The sequence below is a fragment of the Gavia stellata genome, chromosome 4, assembly GCF_030936135.1.
Source record: "Gavia stellata isolate bGavSte3 chromosome 4, bGavSte3.hap2, whole genome shotgun sequence".
In the NCBI taxonomy this organism is placed as follows: Eukaryota; Metazoa; Chordata; class Aves; order Gaviiformes; family Gaviidae; genus Gavia; species Gavia stellata.
Window position 1 is genome coordinate 74,356,831 of NC_082597.1, and position 18,397 is coordinate 74,375,227.

General features: G+C 40.4%; 1 protein-coding gene across 3 annotated transcripts in view; it reads left to right on the forward strand.

Moving 5' to 3' along the window:
- Positions 1–18,397, forward strand: part of SOX5 (SRY-box transcription factor 5) — a 253,266-nt gene that overhangs the window by 212,136 nt on the left and 22,733 nt on the right. For 2 of the 3 annotated variants that reach the window (XM_059816031.1, XM_059816030.1), the window contains exons 9-10: positions 9,297–9,474; positions 14,389–14,534. The exons of the other annotated variant lie outside the window; for it this stretch is intronic. In XM_059816031.1, coding sequence (XP_059672014.1) covers positions 9,297–9,474; positions 14,389–14,534 — 324 coding nt within the window. The remainder of the gene's footprint in view (positions 1–9,296; positions 9,475–14,388; positions 14,535–18,397) is intronic. 3 annotated transcript variants of the gene reach the window in all.

Genomic DNA, 18,397 nt, shown 5'->3' on the forward strand with positions numbered 1-18,397 from the left:
TTTGAAATCTCTTTTCTTTCAAGGTCTTTTGACTTGTTTCTTCTAAAGTTTTCAGCAGCTGGGGTTTTTTGGTTTTGTTTTGTCTTTTTTCCCTCCTGAATCTTAGAATCCGTGCAGCATCTTTGCTTTTCCTGCCTGACCACAGCAGGAGGAGGGGTCTGTTGCTAATTTGTTTTGATATGGTACGCTTTGGTCTGTATTCTTTTTGAAATTAATTCCTTTTGCAGGTGTGGGGTTAGAGGTGGTGGTGTGCTCCCAGCGAAGGTGTCATCCACCACAGAGAGGAGGTGGGAGGCTTTGATCAGTGTGGCTTCTGTTTTCTTGTTGTTCATTTAAAATGTACCAGTTTGTAATGCTGTTTGGCTTTGCAGGTCCTTGTTTTATTTCCTTCCCAGTCCTTCCCCGTCCTTTCAGGGTTTGTTGTTTTCATTGCTGTTCGTTCTGCTTAACATTTACTGGGGATTATTCGTTGGAAGGTGGTGACTCCAAGTTCAGTTTAGGCAGCAAACCAAATCCAGCCTAATGTCTATGTCCATTTTTTAAACAGCCTTGTTATGGGTGGTAGAGCACGTTATTAAGGGCATGACACCACATGTTTAGACTTCTGAGTTTCATTGGGACAGAATTATCCAGCAAGGATTTAAAAAAAAAAAATAAATCTAACCAAGACCCAAGCTACAAGGCATCATGTTTCAGGGTACGAGCCGCTCCGGTTTCTACCCAGCACTAGTTCAGGAATACATGCTACAGATCAAATTGACAGCTATCTACTTCTGCTTGCAACTTCTTTTGAAGCAGGTAGACATTTTGGGAGGTTCGGTACAGTATCAAAAGAACCCCAAAACATTGGTAACATTGGTCTGAATAAGAGTGGCAGTTGCTCTGCTCTCCCTTATGCTTCAGCTGTTTACTCACTGCGTGAGACGAGGCAAATAGTTTAGCCACTTTGTGCCTTATTCTTCCTGTTTGTAAAATAAGGCAAAAGCTGTCAGAGTAATTATGAGCTTTAATTAATTCATATTCTTATGGTACACTGGAGAAGTTATTTGTTTCCCTCTTGCACTTTACTACTTGCCATGTATTTCAGTGTGGGCAGTTTGGAAGAAGCATTCTTTCTAGGAAGAATCCTTTCCCCTCCTGTCCTCCACAATTTTGTGATCCTCTCTAATGATTTTTACCTCTTGTGAAGTGGTTTGCATGGTTAAAAGCATGAAAAATCAGTTGTTGTCTTCCCCTGAAGATTTGCAGTATCTGCGTCAATCCCTGCTGACCTGTGCTTAAGTCACTGTTCCTGCTTAGCAGCTGACTTGAGCCTTCTTAGAGAAGCGCTTAATTAATAGCATTATACCAAATAAATCGGTACAGCAGTGATGTGAGAAATACAGCTGAACAATAATTACTAGAATCAAAAAGCTAACAGGACCCAAGTTTGGCACAAAGTATGGACCAGCAGAATCCCAAGTGGCCAGTCTTTCTACGCTAGCTCATGTTATATCTTTACTCAACATGGATCCTTCTAATTTCCGGCCAAACCTGGGAGGATTTGCTCAGAAAAAGCTTCGCTGAACATATTTTTGTAAATGAGGCTATTGAGTTAGGTTTTCACTCACTCAGAGATGCAGAGTGAGAAGGAACGTTTTCATTTTGAGGTGCAAGCAAAGATTAAACTCTCTTTGTTCCTGCAATTTTGTTTCATGCTGTACTGAAAATCCACGTACTGGGTCCTAAGCAGTGTGGTGAGCAACTCTCGCTTCTGCTTGTTTCAGTCTAACAGAAGAGCAAATGCCCAAACAGCAGAATAACGGCAATAGGAGTAAGTCAGTTACTTTTGTATGGATGAAAATGAATGTTTGAAGTTTGGATCTGAGTTGGGATAAGCATCCGTAAGTTGTCAGGTTTCCCTAGAGGTTGATGTGACTGAAAACTCATGTAACAAGCAAAAATAGCCTAGAAATCTCATACCAGACGCTTTCCCCAAACACATAGTGCTGTTTGTCTCTGGAGGTTACCAGGAGACTTCACAAGGATGGTGGGCGTTTTGGCAGACCGAAGCCAGCCAGGAGCTGCAAGTACGGTTTGGAGGATGCTTCTCTGAGGATTTGAGAAATGAAATGAATGAATTTTGGGTAAAGTCATACCAGTCCGCTCATTTTGCTCAGCTGCATGCCCTGGTGAGGCCTGTTGGCCAAACAGCCTGCCTTGAGCTCCACGAGACCCCAAAGGGCCCAGGGCAGCATTTGGCTTTCCTGAAGAGTTTTAAAGAGTTGCTTTTAGGGTTCTGTGTGCAGACTTCTGACCAGTTGCTACACAAAATTAAGGCCTGTGCCCCAGGTCGTTGTTGGATGTAGACTCTGAAGAGGAGTTACGTAGCTCTCTCCACAGACACCGCTTTTAGGCTGCTTTGCAGCTGAAACAGCCCACACTCTTCCATGTCTGAGCTAGCTGGAGGACTAAAATGATCCTAGACTTGTTTGGCATTCGGTCCTCTGTTGTTTCAGCATCTGTATTCTGTGGCTCATAGAATATAGCGCTACTACAGAGTAAGCACTGTGCATCCGATGAAGAGGTTGTAGGGAGGAGGGGAGGACATCCAGCTCCTTGGGCCTTCCGTGTATACAGACAGGTCATTTTGCATGTTCCTCTTTTGTTCTTCCTATCTTCCTAGATCTGTTTGTGAATCCTGCTTACAACTTCGGGAAACAACAGTGCAAAATACAAAGGGAAAACCACCCAGCAGCTCTCTTATTTTACTGTGACAATGCGTGGACTAGACAAAAATCAAAGCTTGGGGTTTTCAGGGCAGCAAATTAGTCTTTGTAACTGCAGACTTCTTTCTGGGCAGCTAGGCTTCCTGTGAAGAAAAATAAAAGAGGAAGATGTTAGGGATCTTTCTGAGAGGACAAAGTCCCCAGAGAATATCCTCACCGAGAGGCCCTAGCATTGTAAAAAAGGACTGAGAAAAAAATCCTGTCATCCCTGGTACTACAAAACGGATTAAGTTGGTGTGTTCATGCACCACTTTTCCTCATGAACAGGAATGAAGACTGTGCAAGAATACTCCCAGTGTATAAATCAACTTTTGGGAGTAATTTATTCCTTGAGTAGTCCCCTGAAAGAAGCAGATGAGAGAACAAAAAGAGTATTTGTCACAAATACAAGGCAGCTCAGTTCCCTCCTTTGTTTTGAGTCCCACGAATAAGAATATTCGGGCACTATCAGTAAAGACTGGAAGTACTAACTTCGGTTGTGTAACACGCACCGAGTCCAGAAAGTATCTACCTTCTGAGAGCAATGCATTCAGGAAAAGATACTCAGCAAAGCAACACCATAAAAAAATCTGCTCTGGGTACAGATAGAAATCCAGGCTGAGATGTTTCTGCAGTTATCTATCGCAGAAGGAAAATCTGTGCACTTTGCAGGATCAGAAAGAAAGAAGACAGTTCTTCCTAATGTTTGCCCTCTGCCTTGTCTTTGGTGCCTTTTCTTTTCCTTTCTGACAAGAGTCTAGTTGTGCCTTCTGCTTTTGGCACTGAAACTTGTGGGCAAGAGTAGGATAAACTGACTTCTCTGAACCTGAAGAATAATTCTGTTGTGTTTGCTATCATATCATAACCAAGATTCCTGTTTATATGTCTCCATCTCTTTTTCTATGTAGTTAGAGAAATTTCCACCTTTGCAGGAAGGGACACATTATTCTTAATCAAAACTTGAGAATGTGGCAGGAGGAGGTACAGCTGCAGATGAGCATTATCTAATTCTCCCATCCTGTCATGTGAGCATCCCTGCTTAATTTAATACAATTATTTCATCAGTGAGGATAATATCAGCAGCATGATTCATTTATACAACATGTTTCACAACTGCCTTTACCTCTTGGCTTCTTATTATCACTACTGATAATTTCACCATGAGGGGCTTCAGAGGAAGGGGAGGGGATGTGAAGGAAGTTGCCAGTATCTTTGCGTGAGTGTGTGGACAACTGTAGGCTTGAGGGACAGTGATGTCAAAGGATTTTCTTTGCGTATATGCAGTTGCACCTCGGTTTCTGATATATTTTGGTTAGACGTTTCTGGATGAGTAAGAGACTGACTGGCTAAGCCACTGACTGGCAGCATTGTTCAGTGGACAACAATAGCATCATTGTCTTCTGCCCCAGACATGCCAGTAAGTGCTCCATATTGCATTTCTGTTGAAATGAAGATCTCCACTAAACAGAACCAGGGTGGGGGAATGAGGCTTTGTTTCTGATGAGGTGGCAGAGGCATTCTTTTAGAAACCCCCTCTCCGGCTTCTTATTTCTAACTCATTTGGTTGTAATTTGTACTGTCAAGGTCATTTAAATAGGCAGCAGGATGTGGCGAATGCATTCCCAGAGGTCATGAAAAGCCTCTTTAGTAAAGCATGCTAGGCTGTGCTTATGCCAGGTCATTTAAGCACATTTGTATTGCCAGTCAGGCGATACACAGAGTAGTTCATGATTTTGTAATAAACGGTGCAACCTGGACCTTCAGTGTGTGCCACAGTGGGATACAGCACTTGGATTTAAATGACATTACAATAATTCAGTAACTGTATTTTAGTAGTATATTAATCTTTAAAATATGTGGAAAGAGAAGAGTATGAAATTCAAATGAATCGTCTGGGTTCTTCCCCACCACCACCCTTTTTTTCTTTCTCTGCGACTGGTTCATTCATCTGGGCTATCAGTCTTTTATTCAGCTCTTGGTGTTGAAAGAGTGCCATTTTTAATAAATGGTTTAGAGAGATTCTCAAAATCAGGTTTTATTCCCTTCTTTTTCCATATCCATTCTCAACAGAGATAAATTAACCTTTTATCTTAGGAGGAAGTAAACAGAGACAGCATGATTGAAAGATTAGAAAAGACACCGTTTCAGCCAGCTATTTGCAACATTGGTGACTGTGAGTCAGAGTTCCTGGGTCTGCCTGAAATGCTGCCGCTACGTTACTGTATGACTGTGACCAAATCCTTTCCTTTTCTCTCTCTTTCATTTTTTTCCTCCCATATTAATAAGCACTTAGTGTTTACCTAGCATTTTACCTTTTCAAAGGACCTTAGAAAAGCAGTGTGATGCACACTCAACTTACCAGCAGTATTTCTGTTTAAATGTTGCTTGTCAGGCACTTACGTTTGGAGATTTCCCGTGTCTGACGCTTAAATACGAAAGCTCAAAGTTATACGAATCCAGGTTGAGTGAAGCTACAAAATACAGCTCTTGAATGTTTTGTTTACCCCCCAAATTCTGGTGTAAATGAAGGGTTCTTCTTTCTTCCCTTGTACGTCTAGAGATCAGCTGGGAAAAAAATCTAGAGCAAATCAAGGATTTAAAGTTCCCTGAGCTCCGAAGTTTTGGTTAATGACAGTCTTCCAATCCTGGGAAGCAAACCACCAGCTCTCCCTAAAATAGCGACTATTCTGACACTGCTGTGATACAGGGGATGGGAATCTCTTTACCAGTGCTTTGCTCTTGCTGTGGGTACTTCATTTTATTAGCCCTCTGTCGTGTGTTTTCGCTTATGCTTTATTCTCTACATTTATTTTTTGTGTGTGTGTTTTTGTTTTGTTAGACAAATGCGCTACTTTAAAGGAAACATTTCATAACCCTTAATCAAGATCACATTTTACTTTCGTCACATCTGTGTTTATATTATTACAAGCCTTTTGGGTCTTAACATCCTCTGGTCTAAGCATTAATCGTTTTGGGTGATATATAAATAAATGTTTGACTTTGTTTAACTCTAAAAAATACTGGCTTGAAAAGAAAACCCTTATCAATGGCATCTTAGAATAACTGCATGTCAAAAAAAAGCAGGGACCAATCAATACTGAGCTTTCTCTAATAAAAACTAAGTGCAGGGAATAGTTCTAGATTCTGTGATCCCACTATATAAAATCAAATCTCCTGTCTGTTGAAAGATAGCTATTTTTTTTTCTTTTTATTATTCTTATTTGCCCTAGCTGTCATGCTGCACTTCCACACAGCCTTGACATAACTGAGAGTGAAGCCTGCCAATCTATAACATGGCAGAATGTTAGCTGGGAGATTTTATAGTTAAAAATAATGGTAGGCCCACACCTAATTCTTCTCATGGTTATGCAGGCGCAAGTCCATAATGGAGACAGTAGAGTTCTTGATTTAAACTGGAGGAGCAGAGAATTTTGAATTTATGTCTGCAGATAGGAAAAAGAGTAAAATGGCTCACTGAGTATAGGAGTGAAGATCCTAAGAGTCATCTTCACACTTAACACAATTGTATATTATTACCTGTCTCCCAGATATTTTTTAGACTCCCATGGAATAAATCAGTGTAGTTCCACTGTGGTAAAGGAAATGACTTAAATCATAATCAATTCCTGATCCAACGTAGGATTTCTAAACTGTGTGACTGAATTTTTAATGTATTTGACTTCCAGTGAGGATTTGAGAATGCTCTTTCAAATAACAGAAGTAAAAAATACATGGAGACCAAACAGTAAAGTAATATCATTTTGTAAATACATATAATAGCTGAAAATTGTTTACTTATCCTCCTTTATGAGAACCAAGCTTCTGTGACCTCCGATTAATTTACCATTAGCCTGAACACACAATGAAAGTGAATGAAGGGGCAATTTGGAATGACATTTATCAGCTCTGGAACTGTCGACTTCTATTATTTCCACAAGGCCTTATACTTCTTGGCTCCAGAGAAGGCTGTGCTGACTTGAATGAAGAAGAGCATTCTTACTACCAAGAATAGTTACAGCGCAGACAGCTTCATTGCTGGATGCCTACGATGGAAAAAAACACCTCCCCCATTTCTAACTTGCATTAAATGAGACCAAAACCTCTGTTCTATAGCGGGCTTGCACAAGACCTTGCCTTCACACCAGGCTAAAAAGAAAGGGAACAGAAGAACTGAGGAAAGGGAGAAGGAATGAGAGAAGGGAAGGAAATAAACTTTATAGGGACAGGATAGCAGAGGGATTGAGTCAAAAGGACGAGACTGAAAAACACCTTTCAGCACGAGGATGCAGGTTGCAATCCAAGCTGACTTTGCAGTGAAAGCCATTCCCATCAGGGACTGGTTGCTGCTCCCTATGAACTGAAGTCCTGCTCTTGGTCAGATTTCCAGTGGCCAGAGAGCACACTGCAGACTTTACTACCACCTCTGAAACTCATCGGCCCCTTTTCTTGACACTTACAACAGAGGTCAAGACTTGAATATACATGGAAACTAACCCCTCTTGGATTGAACCGAAACAAGGCTGTGGGCAGGTTTGCATTGCTTCTGATACTGTCTTCCAAATAGATGACTTTGTTCTTCAGGGATCCTTGTTTGGCACAGCATCGCTGTGTTTTGTTGGTTCGCTGGCTAGTTTGGACTTACACTTTTATGTAACTATCTCAATGCTGATTTTACAACATTACAGTTGCACTGTTGTGGGATTTCATTTTTTTTTAAATTGGAATCAGTGGAACTGCAGAGCGAGTCCCCCTCCATTTGGCTAATGTGTTAATCTATTTTATTCTAATACAGACGGATTTGTGTTTCTGTAAAGTAACAAATACCTTTTTTAAGTGTTAAATGCTGGTTGACCTGGGCTATGTTTTTAACCCTGAGGCTTAAGTGTCCTAGAAGATCAACAGAACTCTGCCTTCTAAGTGCCTAAGCCGCTTCTGAGAATACAGAATATAGGTTTCGAAGTCCATTTTATGCATTGATTTTTCTCCCCTTTATTTTATTCGCAAGTTGCATCTAGGATGGCTTAAATACCACTTTAAGGATGACAGCTTTGTCCACGATGTCCCTGATACCTTTGTTTGCTAAGCTTTAATTAATTTTTAACCATGACTATTACAAAAGTGTAGAAATAGTCAAATACAACAAAAGTGCTTTGCTCAGAGCTTGTTTCTTTAAGGTGATGGAAAAGTTATATGGCAGTGCTTTGCAGAATTGTCCTGTGTTTGGAGACGTACATCTACATCATACCTCCACAAGCGAGAGGCAACTATAAAATTCCTTTTTTACTGCAGCACACCACCCTCTGTGGAAAAGAATCAGTATTATATGATAGTAGTTACAGATACCTTAGTGGTAACAGTAAAACACTCAAACATTATGACTCTAATTCCAGTCAGCTTTGCATTGCTGTAAGTTAGGAATAATGCTATAACAGTGAATGTACTTACAATTTAGGGAGATCAGAATCAGCTTCTTCAGTGTCTAGAGCCAAAACCCAATTGTGTGATGTAACACTTCCTGTAGCTAAAGGATGGCTTTCCTAAGTCACAGTGTCAGAGGAAAGCTAAGCTAATATGTGATGGTTGGATCTAATACCATATCCATTAGTTCTGGTTATTTAAAAGACAGTTAAAATCACTTCTAAAATATCTGGCTTGCTGAAAAGCTTTTTCTCCCTTCCCTGTTTGGGTTTTTTTTCCCCTTATTGTACTTTATTTTGGTCGAACAAAAATTCATGACTTAGAATTTTAATGTGTTTTATAGCACTGTCTGTTACTCTGTGTAATCAAGCCAGGTTTAGGAGTAATTCCAGTTACCCTGCAAAAAATGTCACCCAATTATTCTATTTTTTGCATAATAATAATTACTGAAATATTTAAGTCCAGCTCTTCAGAAGATGAAAAATATATGGGCTTATGCAGAATTATCCAGGTTATTGTTTCAAATCTTGTGGAAAGAAAGGGCAGGTTCTTCCTGCTCCCTTGTTGTGGGGGAAGAAGTATTTATTTCCTATGATATTTTTGTGCTTGGAATTCTAAGCCTGGGAAGTTCAGAGGACAGTACGAATTTAAAAAAAAAAGAAAAACAAAAGACCAACAAAAAAATCCAACTAAAAACCCATTCACTCAAACACGTTTGCTCAGTTTGCGTGGTGGTGGTTGAATTTTAAGTGAAAATGCTCTTCAGTTCTTAATTCATCCATATCAAGTTTAAAATAAAATAAGAATAAAATCTAACTGTAAAAATGCTCTTCATTTTCATCATAGAAGCACATATCTTGTTGATGTGAACAATTTCTTCAGAGACAATTCTTATATACAAAATGCAAATAGAGGATGTTCTCTGATCATGTCATGCTAATTTTCCAGTTCATCAGTCATCTCAGTTCCACACTGAAATGACAAGATGGTATCACATTTGATCTTAATATATATCATACAACCTTTCGGGTTTAGAAGTTCATATGAGCTGGAAACAACTGTCTTTGTTTGGACGGTGTTGTGCCAACAGCAGTTTTTTAATAACATTATTTTCTCTTCTGCTCATCGTAGGATGAAGTGGCCCAGCCTCTGAACCTTTCAGCCAAACCCAAGACATCTGATGGCAAGTCTCCCACATCACCCACCTCTCCTCATATGCCAACTCTGAGAATAAATAGTGGGGCCAGTTCACTAAAATCCTCCGTGCCAGCAACATTAGGTAGTCCTTCGGCCAGAGCTAACACAATAGGTAAGCTCAGTTTCACTTGTCCCTCCTTATAGCGATTAACAGATGTTATTGGAAAGTGGACATTTATCAGCCAGTGCCAGACAGTAGTCTATGAGCTGCCACGGGTTGGTCATAATACTACATTTGTTGATGTCAGTAGAGAAACTCCCACAGGCTTACCATTTCAGGAGGAGTATCTTAACTTCTACAGGCTTGGAAAACAAAGACCTGTGTTATTTCGGGTACTGCTTTATCAATAAAAGTTAATAAATGCTGTTTGTTTAACGGCATACATTAAAAGACAGCGACCTGTCTAATGGCAGGCATTAAAGACCCATGAGAATGTACTATGTCATCTGAAAACGATGGATAAACTTTTAAAAAAATCCCTTTAAGTTAAAAGTCTACATGTGCAAATACATCTTTGCAACATTACAGGTTTAATCCTTAGTCCGCTAAAAAGCTGCATGGAGCATTATTTTACCTTGGTCTAATGAGCAAAACAATCACCAGATTCATTCAAAAAACCAAGTTTGATGATGTATCTTGCAAAAAGTCTTGACTGGCTGTTTTAAACATTGTTCCACAAAACAGTGTTAAATCTTCCTCCTGTCAAAATTACCTCTTTGCCTAAAGACCATCTAAATAATAACAGTCCTAGTGGTGACCCTACAAGACTGATATGTTGAAGGGACTGTTCTTTGTGTGTCTAAGTAAAACGTGTACACACCTCATTCTTTATCCTTCTAACTGAAGCGTTTTATTCCATGAAGTGATTGAATATAACCTGAAATAAGATTTCAGGGTCTAAATCAAGCTCTGTTTAGGGAATTAAGTGAGGTAGATTGTTGTACCTTTGCTACAGTGTGTCCTGTTGCTCCTAAAACATCTCCTGCTGGCTATTTTCAGAGATGGCACAAAGAACAAAAGAAGCCACAAGTCAAACCTATCAGAAGCTGTTTCTATGATATCTCAGTGCTATGTAGTAAAATTTTTTTGTGTCTCTATGCGTCTCTTCCAAGCCCTCTGTAGTCCATATTCTACCTACATAGACACCAGGAAGACCCATAGTTATGTCCAAAGTTCAAAACAGATCTAGCTGCCACTGTATTGCTCTCCCACCGTGCATACATGATTATTGCTAACATTGATGATAGTTACGTATATCAGACAGAGAATATGTTTCTGTGCCTTTTAGAAAAGAAAATAACTTTATTTGGTATGACAAGTTACAATTATATAAATATTTTGTAAATATCACATTGTTAATTGTTAATGCATATATTATTATTAGCCCTACAGTCTTTAACTGTGGGAGGTAATAATGTATTTCATCTTTAATTTGCTTGGCCCTACAGCTATCCATGTTCAATGCATTGAGTTTCAATTTTTTCACATTAATTTTTTTGTCCCTAATAGAGTGAGCATCACATTTAGATGTTAGATGTGGAGTTAAGCATCTGACCTCCATTTCAGTGGCAGGACATCTCTTGTTCTCTCCTTTCCAATCTTCTTTGCCTACACACCTAATATTTTTCATAGGTTTGAGAACCCCACAATTTACTTCTTTTAACAAAATGCAGATTTTGAAACACTGTACCTGTAATGAGTGATAATGTAATTGGATAAAAGCTGTGAGGATGAATGGAGCTTTAAAGGTCACTCTTCTAAGAAGAATTAATGTGTTATACCATTAATAAACCATGGAATACTGTGGAGCAAAAGATAACATACTTAAGTTATTGTTAATGACATAGAGTTCACTGCTGTGTATCTCTCAGCTACTAATATAGAAAGTGACTTTTTGAGGTTGCTGAGCACTGTCTCTGTGCATACTGTATCTATAAGATAAGCAGTCTTTAACTGTGGTGCAGGAGCTGGACAGGCATAGCCTACTTCTAACAAAGGTCTGTCCTTTAATGGAGGACTAGAAGAATGAAAGGCTTGTGAACACTCTACGGTCTTTTCCTGCTAACTGCTAGGTCGGATCCAACCGAAGTTACAGCAAGTAAAACTCATCACCACGTTAAAACCATTTGGCGATCTTAAAAAAGAGCGCATACGATTTCAGGTCACCCTCCAGCAGGAGCTACGCCACAAAAAAAATTTTGATAGCATTTTTAGCAGAGACTAAGGTCCCTAAAAATGGTAGAGAAACTGGATTACTTTTTTACCTTGAGAGTTGGATCCCTCCAGGAAAGGTCACTGGGAAGCATGCAGTCATTTGCCAGACAGTTGCTTCCACCATTTGAACGATTGGAGCTGTCAGTGCAAGGCACAAGTTGTCTGTCCTAGGTGTGCACACCCCACCTCGCTGGGATGCAGCTCAGCTGTCACTTTTCACTGTCACTAACTTCAAATTAAAACCATTCTCTGAAAGCAGTTCTTCAGGCTGCTCAGTTCCCATGGCGTGGAGAAATGCCCATGTATTGTTCAGTTGTTTTTGGAGGACATAAACTTACAGCCTCCTATGATTAAGAGTGCAGCTGCATTCGGGCGTACAGATCTGTAGTCCTTTTCTAGAGCTACCCTTACAGTGTTGAAATTATGCTACAGACTGAGCCGTCACAAATGTCATGGCTTCATGTATGACTTTAAATCCAAGCATTTCTTTTTGGGAACAGGCATATGTCCATGTACTAAAAACAGAAACAACTCCTCTCTGCCCTTTGCCATTATCTTCAATATCTCTATGCTAGTTTGGCAATCCTTGTAACTAAGTGCATTTTATGTAATGCAGTTCCCCTCTCTGTCAATAATTCACCACCTACCCTAAACAACAATAATTTACATTCAACTCGCTTCTATATTAATCATTTCCCTGCACACCAGCATCTTGGCAGCTACTGAAAAACATAAGGAGTGCTTGCTTTTATTCACTGTCATGTGCCAAACTGTCTCAAAGATAGCAGTATTCAGGAAAAGCCAAATAGTCTGAAGAAGGGCATGAATTCCAGTTCCTAGGCGAATTCGGCTCTATTACAGCTTGAAAGTATTATACCTAGCCTAATCAAGAGCACAACCAGCAGTAATACTACTGTTTGTTTGTTTGTTTGCTTCCTTTGTAATTTATTCTGACCACATGCAAGCTTGATCAGTAACAGATGCAAAGTGGGGAAGAAACCAAGCAAGTTGATAAAATGGAGGTAAAAAAAAAAATCAGCTGGTAGCACTGTGCTGGCACAGGTTATATCCTTCCTTATGCTGGGAAGGCTGGAATTACTGGAATTCCATTGGCTGGGAGTTACTGAACTGGGTCATTTGATAAAAGCAATGTGGATCGAGTTATTTCATATAAAACTCTCAGGGTTCCTGGGTATCTAGCCGAAAGCTAACTGTTAGTACAATTAACAACAATCAAACCACACAGAAACTTTTCTGTCTAGTTTTTGTGCGCCAAGGAACACGGGAATACCAGTCCCATTCTGTCTGCAATCGAAAAAAGCAAGAATAAAGACCCAAACCAAACTAAAATCCTGACAGCAGCGCAGCACTGAACTAATCTGACATCAGCTTCTTCCCCTGAAATGTTTTAAGCAGCAAGACAATGTCCTACGTTTTTTGGCAATCAGTGGATCAGATAGAAGAGTCTAGCAATACAACAAGGATGTGTAATCTGACATGATTAGACAAGGCTCTTTAGGAACAGAACATTCATAATTGAGACAAAGAAAGAGTATTAATAACACTTTCCTAACACGGCAGTTAGCCATTTTATATTTCCTTTCTTTAATCTTAGTGTTTTTCAACAAATCATGGGATTTAATAGCGTGTTTTGGCAGATTAGAGGATTTATGGCCCAGATGTTTTTTGTTCTAAAAATGGATTAGGGTGTAAAGTTTGCTGGAATCCATGGAACATGTTGAGGCAAGCCGGTCATTTTGTGTGTGATTAGTGCCTGCCTTCTGTCTCACAGTCCCTCCATCTGTCACAATTCACCAATGGATCTGGTTAGATTTAGCCTCATGTCACAAACAGAAGTCCCTTTTCTGGGCAATTTCATATTACAGATTCATTTTATGCCGGTTTTATGCCCTAGTTAAAAGACAGAAAGAAGTGTGTGTGTGCGCGCGCGTGTGGGGATGTGGGGAGGGGGAGGGAGATTGATAGATATTAGCCTCTCCTTTAATGTTTGAAAAATAGACTGGGGCCTGGAGTCTCCCATCAGTATTCTATCCTACAAATCACATGCAGATCATAATAAGTATAATCTACAGTACGCTAAAGGAAAAAAATGACAAAGTGTCACATTTAAAATTAAATAGTATTAGCTGTGCTGGTGATGCTTGTAACATTTTAAAAGGAAATAATTCAGTGACTAGCAAGGCTAAGCCCTAGGCTGTGAATTTGCAGCAAAACAGTGGACATTTGACCTACTATTAGCAGCATGAATAGGAATGGCAATGTAGGTCCGTGTTTCTTATACATTTCTGAATGACAGGTGGTGGTGGGGAGCATTCCGTGGATGAGGTTTCTCTTCCCAGCCATTATGCATTTCATATCTATAGCAAACCACCGCCACCTGTGGTTTATTTTAATGTATTCACAAGTTTTAAGAAGGGGAAGAATGAAATGGTCTATTTTTAAGAGTTTGGGATTGCTGGCATGATCAAAGCTTCCCCTAACTCTTCGCCGGTTACGTCCTGCTGCATACAGACCACAGGGCTAACCTCTGCAGCACCAGGCAATATTGAAACTACTGGGATCAAATATCAGGACGATGATGTTGGCACTGAGGTTTCTCGTGCTTTCTATCCAGGTGGCTCTATCATAACAATAAAAGAATTGCAAAGCACAGACAGGTTTCTGGGCATTACCTTTTAACTCTTTCTCATTAATAATGATAAACTATTGGTGCATTTCATCAATGAAAGCTAAAGTGTTTTCTTGTAACTTTCTTTTTTTAAGATATCCTTTCTTCTATCACGTCGTCAGGTTATTTAAATGACCACGATGCTGTTACTAAGGCAATCCAGGAGGCCCGGCAGATGAAGGAGCAACTTCGGAGGGAACAACAGGTGCTGGATGGGAAGGTGGCTGTTGTGAATAGCCTGGGTCTCAATAACTGCAGGACAGAGAAGGTGAGTTTCCGAGACTCCCTTTGCAAAGGGTCAGAGATTGCTTGTGGCTCTTCTTACAGATACATAGGTTCTTCTGCCTTTTTTTCCTTCCTTTTTCTTGCTCTATTTTCTTATTCCCCATATTTAAACAGAATAGTTGCTTCTTTCAAAAAAAGTGAAAAGTAAATTGAAAACCACAACCAAAAGCTGACAAGGGAGAGAGACCTGGAGATCCCTCGGGGAGAGGCGGGAGGAGGCAGAGATAGTTAAAGCCCTTTGGAGAGAACTTTGGAGGCCACTAATTCTCTGTTCCAGCCTGTCAATGTGTATTATGAGAAGGTGATCTTGGAAATCTCTGGGTCTAAGTGGAAATCTTGCTTTATGGAAATGCTTACATGTGTTTGTGAGATGAGCTGGATTTGAAAATATTCAAGCTTCTTTAGGAACATAAGCTTTGCTGATACTCGGGCTCAGCTTCTGGGTATTTAGCCTTGTGAGGTTGTCATATATGATATTTTATGACCATTGCAATGTATCACTGTCATGTCACATTAGATGACTTAACAAAATTGTAAAAATGGAGAATTGACAACACAAACTGCACCAAATATTTGCAGTGAAACTTAGAAGCAGCAGAACGTAGGGGCCTTAGATCACCTTCTACTTCCAAACTGGCCTGTGAAGTTGCACCGTAACAGAATATCGACAAACTGAATGTTCTCTAGTAAAATTTGTATGTACTGTAATGGTCGCGTATGTCAAAAAAGTGGTGATTCGCTGCTTTTCTCTGGAAATACCTGATGTCTTTCTGTGCGCTGCTCTGGCTTATGGAGGATAAATAGACCTGCCAGTCCTCGCTGCCACATTTATAGTGAGCTGTTCTTATAATACTGCCACCTAAGACATACATCCAAACTCTTGTGTGCGTCTCAACATCATATGCTTAGCAAGACTTTTTCCTCGATTTATCTCTTCCCTTGCAGTATTTTCTGAGGTGATACAGCCTTTGTCCTGCAGTACAACAAAGATGACCGCTGTTGCATTTGGTGTAAACTGAATTTTATTGAAACCGTTTCTAGTGGCTTTTCACTGTAAGGCCTTGTGTGAATCACTGGGATAGGCAGATAAATAGAATGAATAAAAATGATCAGCTCTTTAGCAGAAACTTGAAAGTCAGTCATCCTAGGAAGCTTGTGAGTCAAACAATATTGTCCAGAATGAGCAGATTGCTAATTTGGATAGCTTTCCATTTTCCCTGGTTTTAGATGGAGTTTGATCAATAAGCTGTGAGAAGCCAGCAGTCTGGGTAATGAATGTTAAATGTACATGTGAGTCTCTCACTACTGTACTTTTTTCATCAGCCTATCCTGGGTGTAAGTGGTGTAGAAATGACTCCAATTTCATGCACTTTCTTGAGAGGAAGGGGAAGGAGAAAGGAGGTCAGTGTAATAGGTATCTGGCAGTACATACAATCTCTTTTAGAAGAATAGGAGTGCTGGTATGGGGAGAGAGAAAGAGAGAGAGGGATGGAGCATATTTACGGCATTTCACATAGAAGAGTACCAGAAGGGAAAAGGGAAAAGCAGAGTGTCAGATATAAGAAGAAGTGATCACAGGCACAAAGGAATTTATATTCAAATATTTAAGCATTCTTGAAAGGATGCTCGGAGCAGAAATTTCTTTTCTCTGCTCCCCATGTAGAAATGACTTTAACACTCAGCCAGATGCTAATGCAAAGTGACTCAAGCTATTCCTCGCAAGCATAGCTAAATTGCCGTTATTTGTTAAGCGCATTGAATTCAGCTGTGGATACAGCAGTTGGTTGCATTCAGAAAGCATCTGTACCCTTTTTTTTCCCTTTTTTTTTTTTTTTTTTTTAATCCTCCGAAGCAGAGACAACTCTACCTATCTCCCCCCTCTCCTCCCTTGTGCTGGCTGGGAATTGTCAAGTGACAACCGACCAAATCCTTTTGGACAGGAAGCCTTCATCCTGAGTTCTATATACTTGCAAAGCAGGCCTTGTGGTTGGATCAGGAAGCCCATTAAAAGCACTTTGATGGTATGGAAATTCATCTTCATGAAGCACCCAGGCCCCTAAGCAGCATGCTGTTTAGCTGTGGTTACAGATCAGTCATTCACATCGGAGGGCAGTAATTGTGCTGACGGCTTGTTCGGCAGTGGAAGTACATAAAATAATCCCAGGCCCTCCACCATGGCATTGCGAGTTAATCTTCTTTAATACAGATCAGCTGTTGTTCTAACACATGACTTTATGTTGGCTCTAGTGACTCTGCACAGCCTTTTGATTAAGTAACAGGAGTGGAACCATCTGCATTCACTTTATTCTGTTACTTTCCTATTGTTGGGATTCTCCTTACCCCTTCTGTTTTCACTTCTCACCCTCAGCCCCGGTTGAAGTTTATTTTCCTCTCTAATTCATGCCTCTTGGTGGGCTCGTGGAGGGCAGAGAGGAGTTCTTTTACAAGGTAGCAGGAAGAAAAAATCGCTTGCTCAATAGAAAATTTTTCTACAGCAATAAATGCCAAAACTTTATTGGGGCACACTAGTTTATTTTATTTTAATTTTTATTTTATTTTATTTTTTGAAGTGGAGACAGACCAAGTTTGAGCTCTCCTAGACTATAATGGCATTTGAGTTGCTGGGGTGACCACTTAAGCCACTAAGCACTAGTTAAGAAGTTGCACTTTTTAACTTGTGGTAGGGTCTCCTGTGCTGTCTCTTGCATTTGACCCAACAGAAGAAAAGACGTAGGCTGTGAAGTTTACATACCTGCTCTCCTTTCCCCGTGTATGCTCTAGGCCATCCACTGACTGGCCAGCTGTGAAGTTCAGATCCAGACGAACACCCCAACTTCTCTAAAGTTTGTGGCTGTTTGATCTAGTGCGTTAAAGTTTTCTCTCTTGTTAAGAGCAGGATTTGAGAGGAAGGCAAGTGCTGCCATTTTGAATTTAATTTTATTCTGCTTTTCCCCGTTTTCAGGGGAAAGAAGAAGAAATAGTTGGGAAGGTGGGTTGTGAGAAGCAGAGTGCTGCAGTGGTACCCCTGAGGGTTTCCCTTCAGAAGCTCCGGGTCCTGCCGGGGGACTTAGAGGCAGCCCCCTGAACTCCTGGGGTGTTCTGTTTTCTCACTGCTTGCTCCCTGACAGGGAGATTTTGAGGTGGGGGATGGAATTAAAAGAGGGTTAGCCTAACGTAGCTATGTGTCTGTGGGCACACTCGTACTTAGAAATGTACATTATGTCTATAATTACGTACAGGAGAAAAATCACTCTCCTTCCTGTAGAGTGATCTCAATCTTTACAGGCAACAAACACCCGTCTGGGGCTATCCCCAATTTTCCTCCCTTCTTTGCTGCTGTGGCTAGCGTAGCTGTAGTGTCTTACGGTTCTCTGAGACCTGTTGAGTTTTTTGTTGTGTGAATTGCTGTCACAGCCTACCAGTGAAGGCAGGTTCTATGCAGTTCTGAACGAGTATATCAGACTCTTGGTAGGGGTTTATCTGCCAGGGGTGGCCAGGCAAGCTCAGGACTGGAAATCACCTTTGTGAGTCTCTGTTAAAGCTCTTGGGGCTTTTCTCCGCACATGAGCCGTTATCTGGCTGTTGTTCCCAGCTGGGTTGATCCCTGTGGACAGCCAGACCTGCCAGCTGTAAGGCAGTAGTCAGACAGGAATTTTGTGGAATTGGAGAGACGCTGTATAAAAGGAGTCATAAATGAGAAAAGATTTTTTAAAATGGCTAGGATGATTTAGGTGAGTCACTTTATGGGCATCCAACTTGGACCATCTTGAGGGATTTGATTTTCAGAGGATTACAGTAAAAACTATGAGCATCATGATGAACATGGATTTTACTAAAACCTATTTT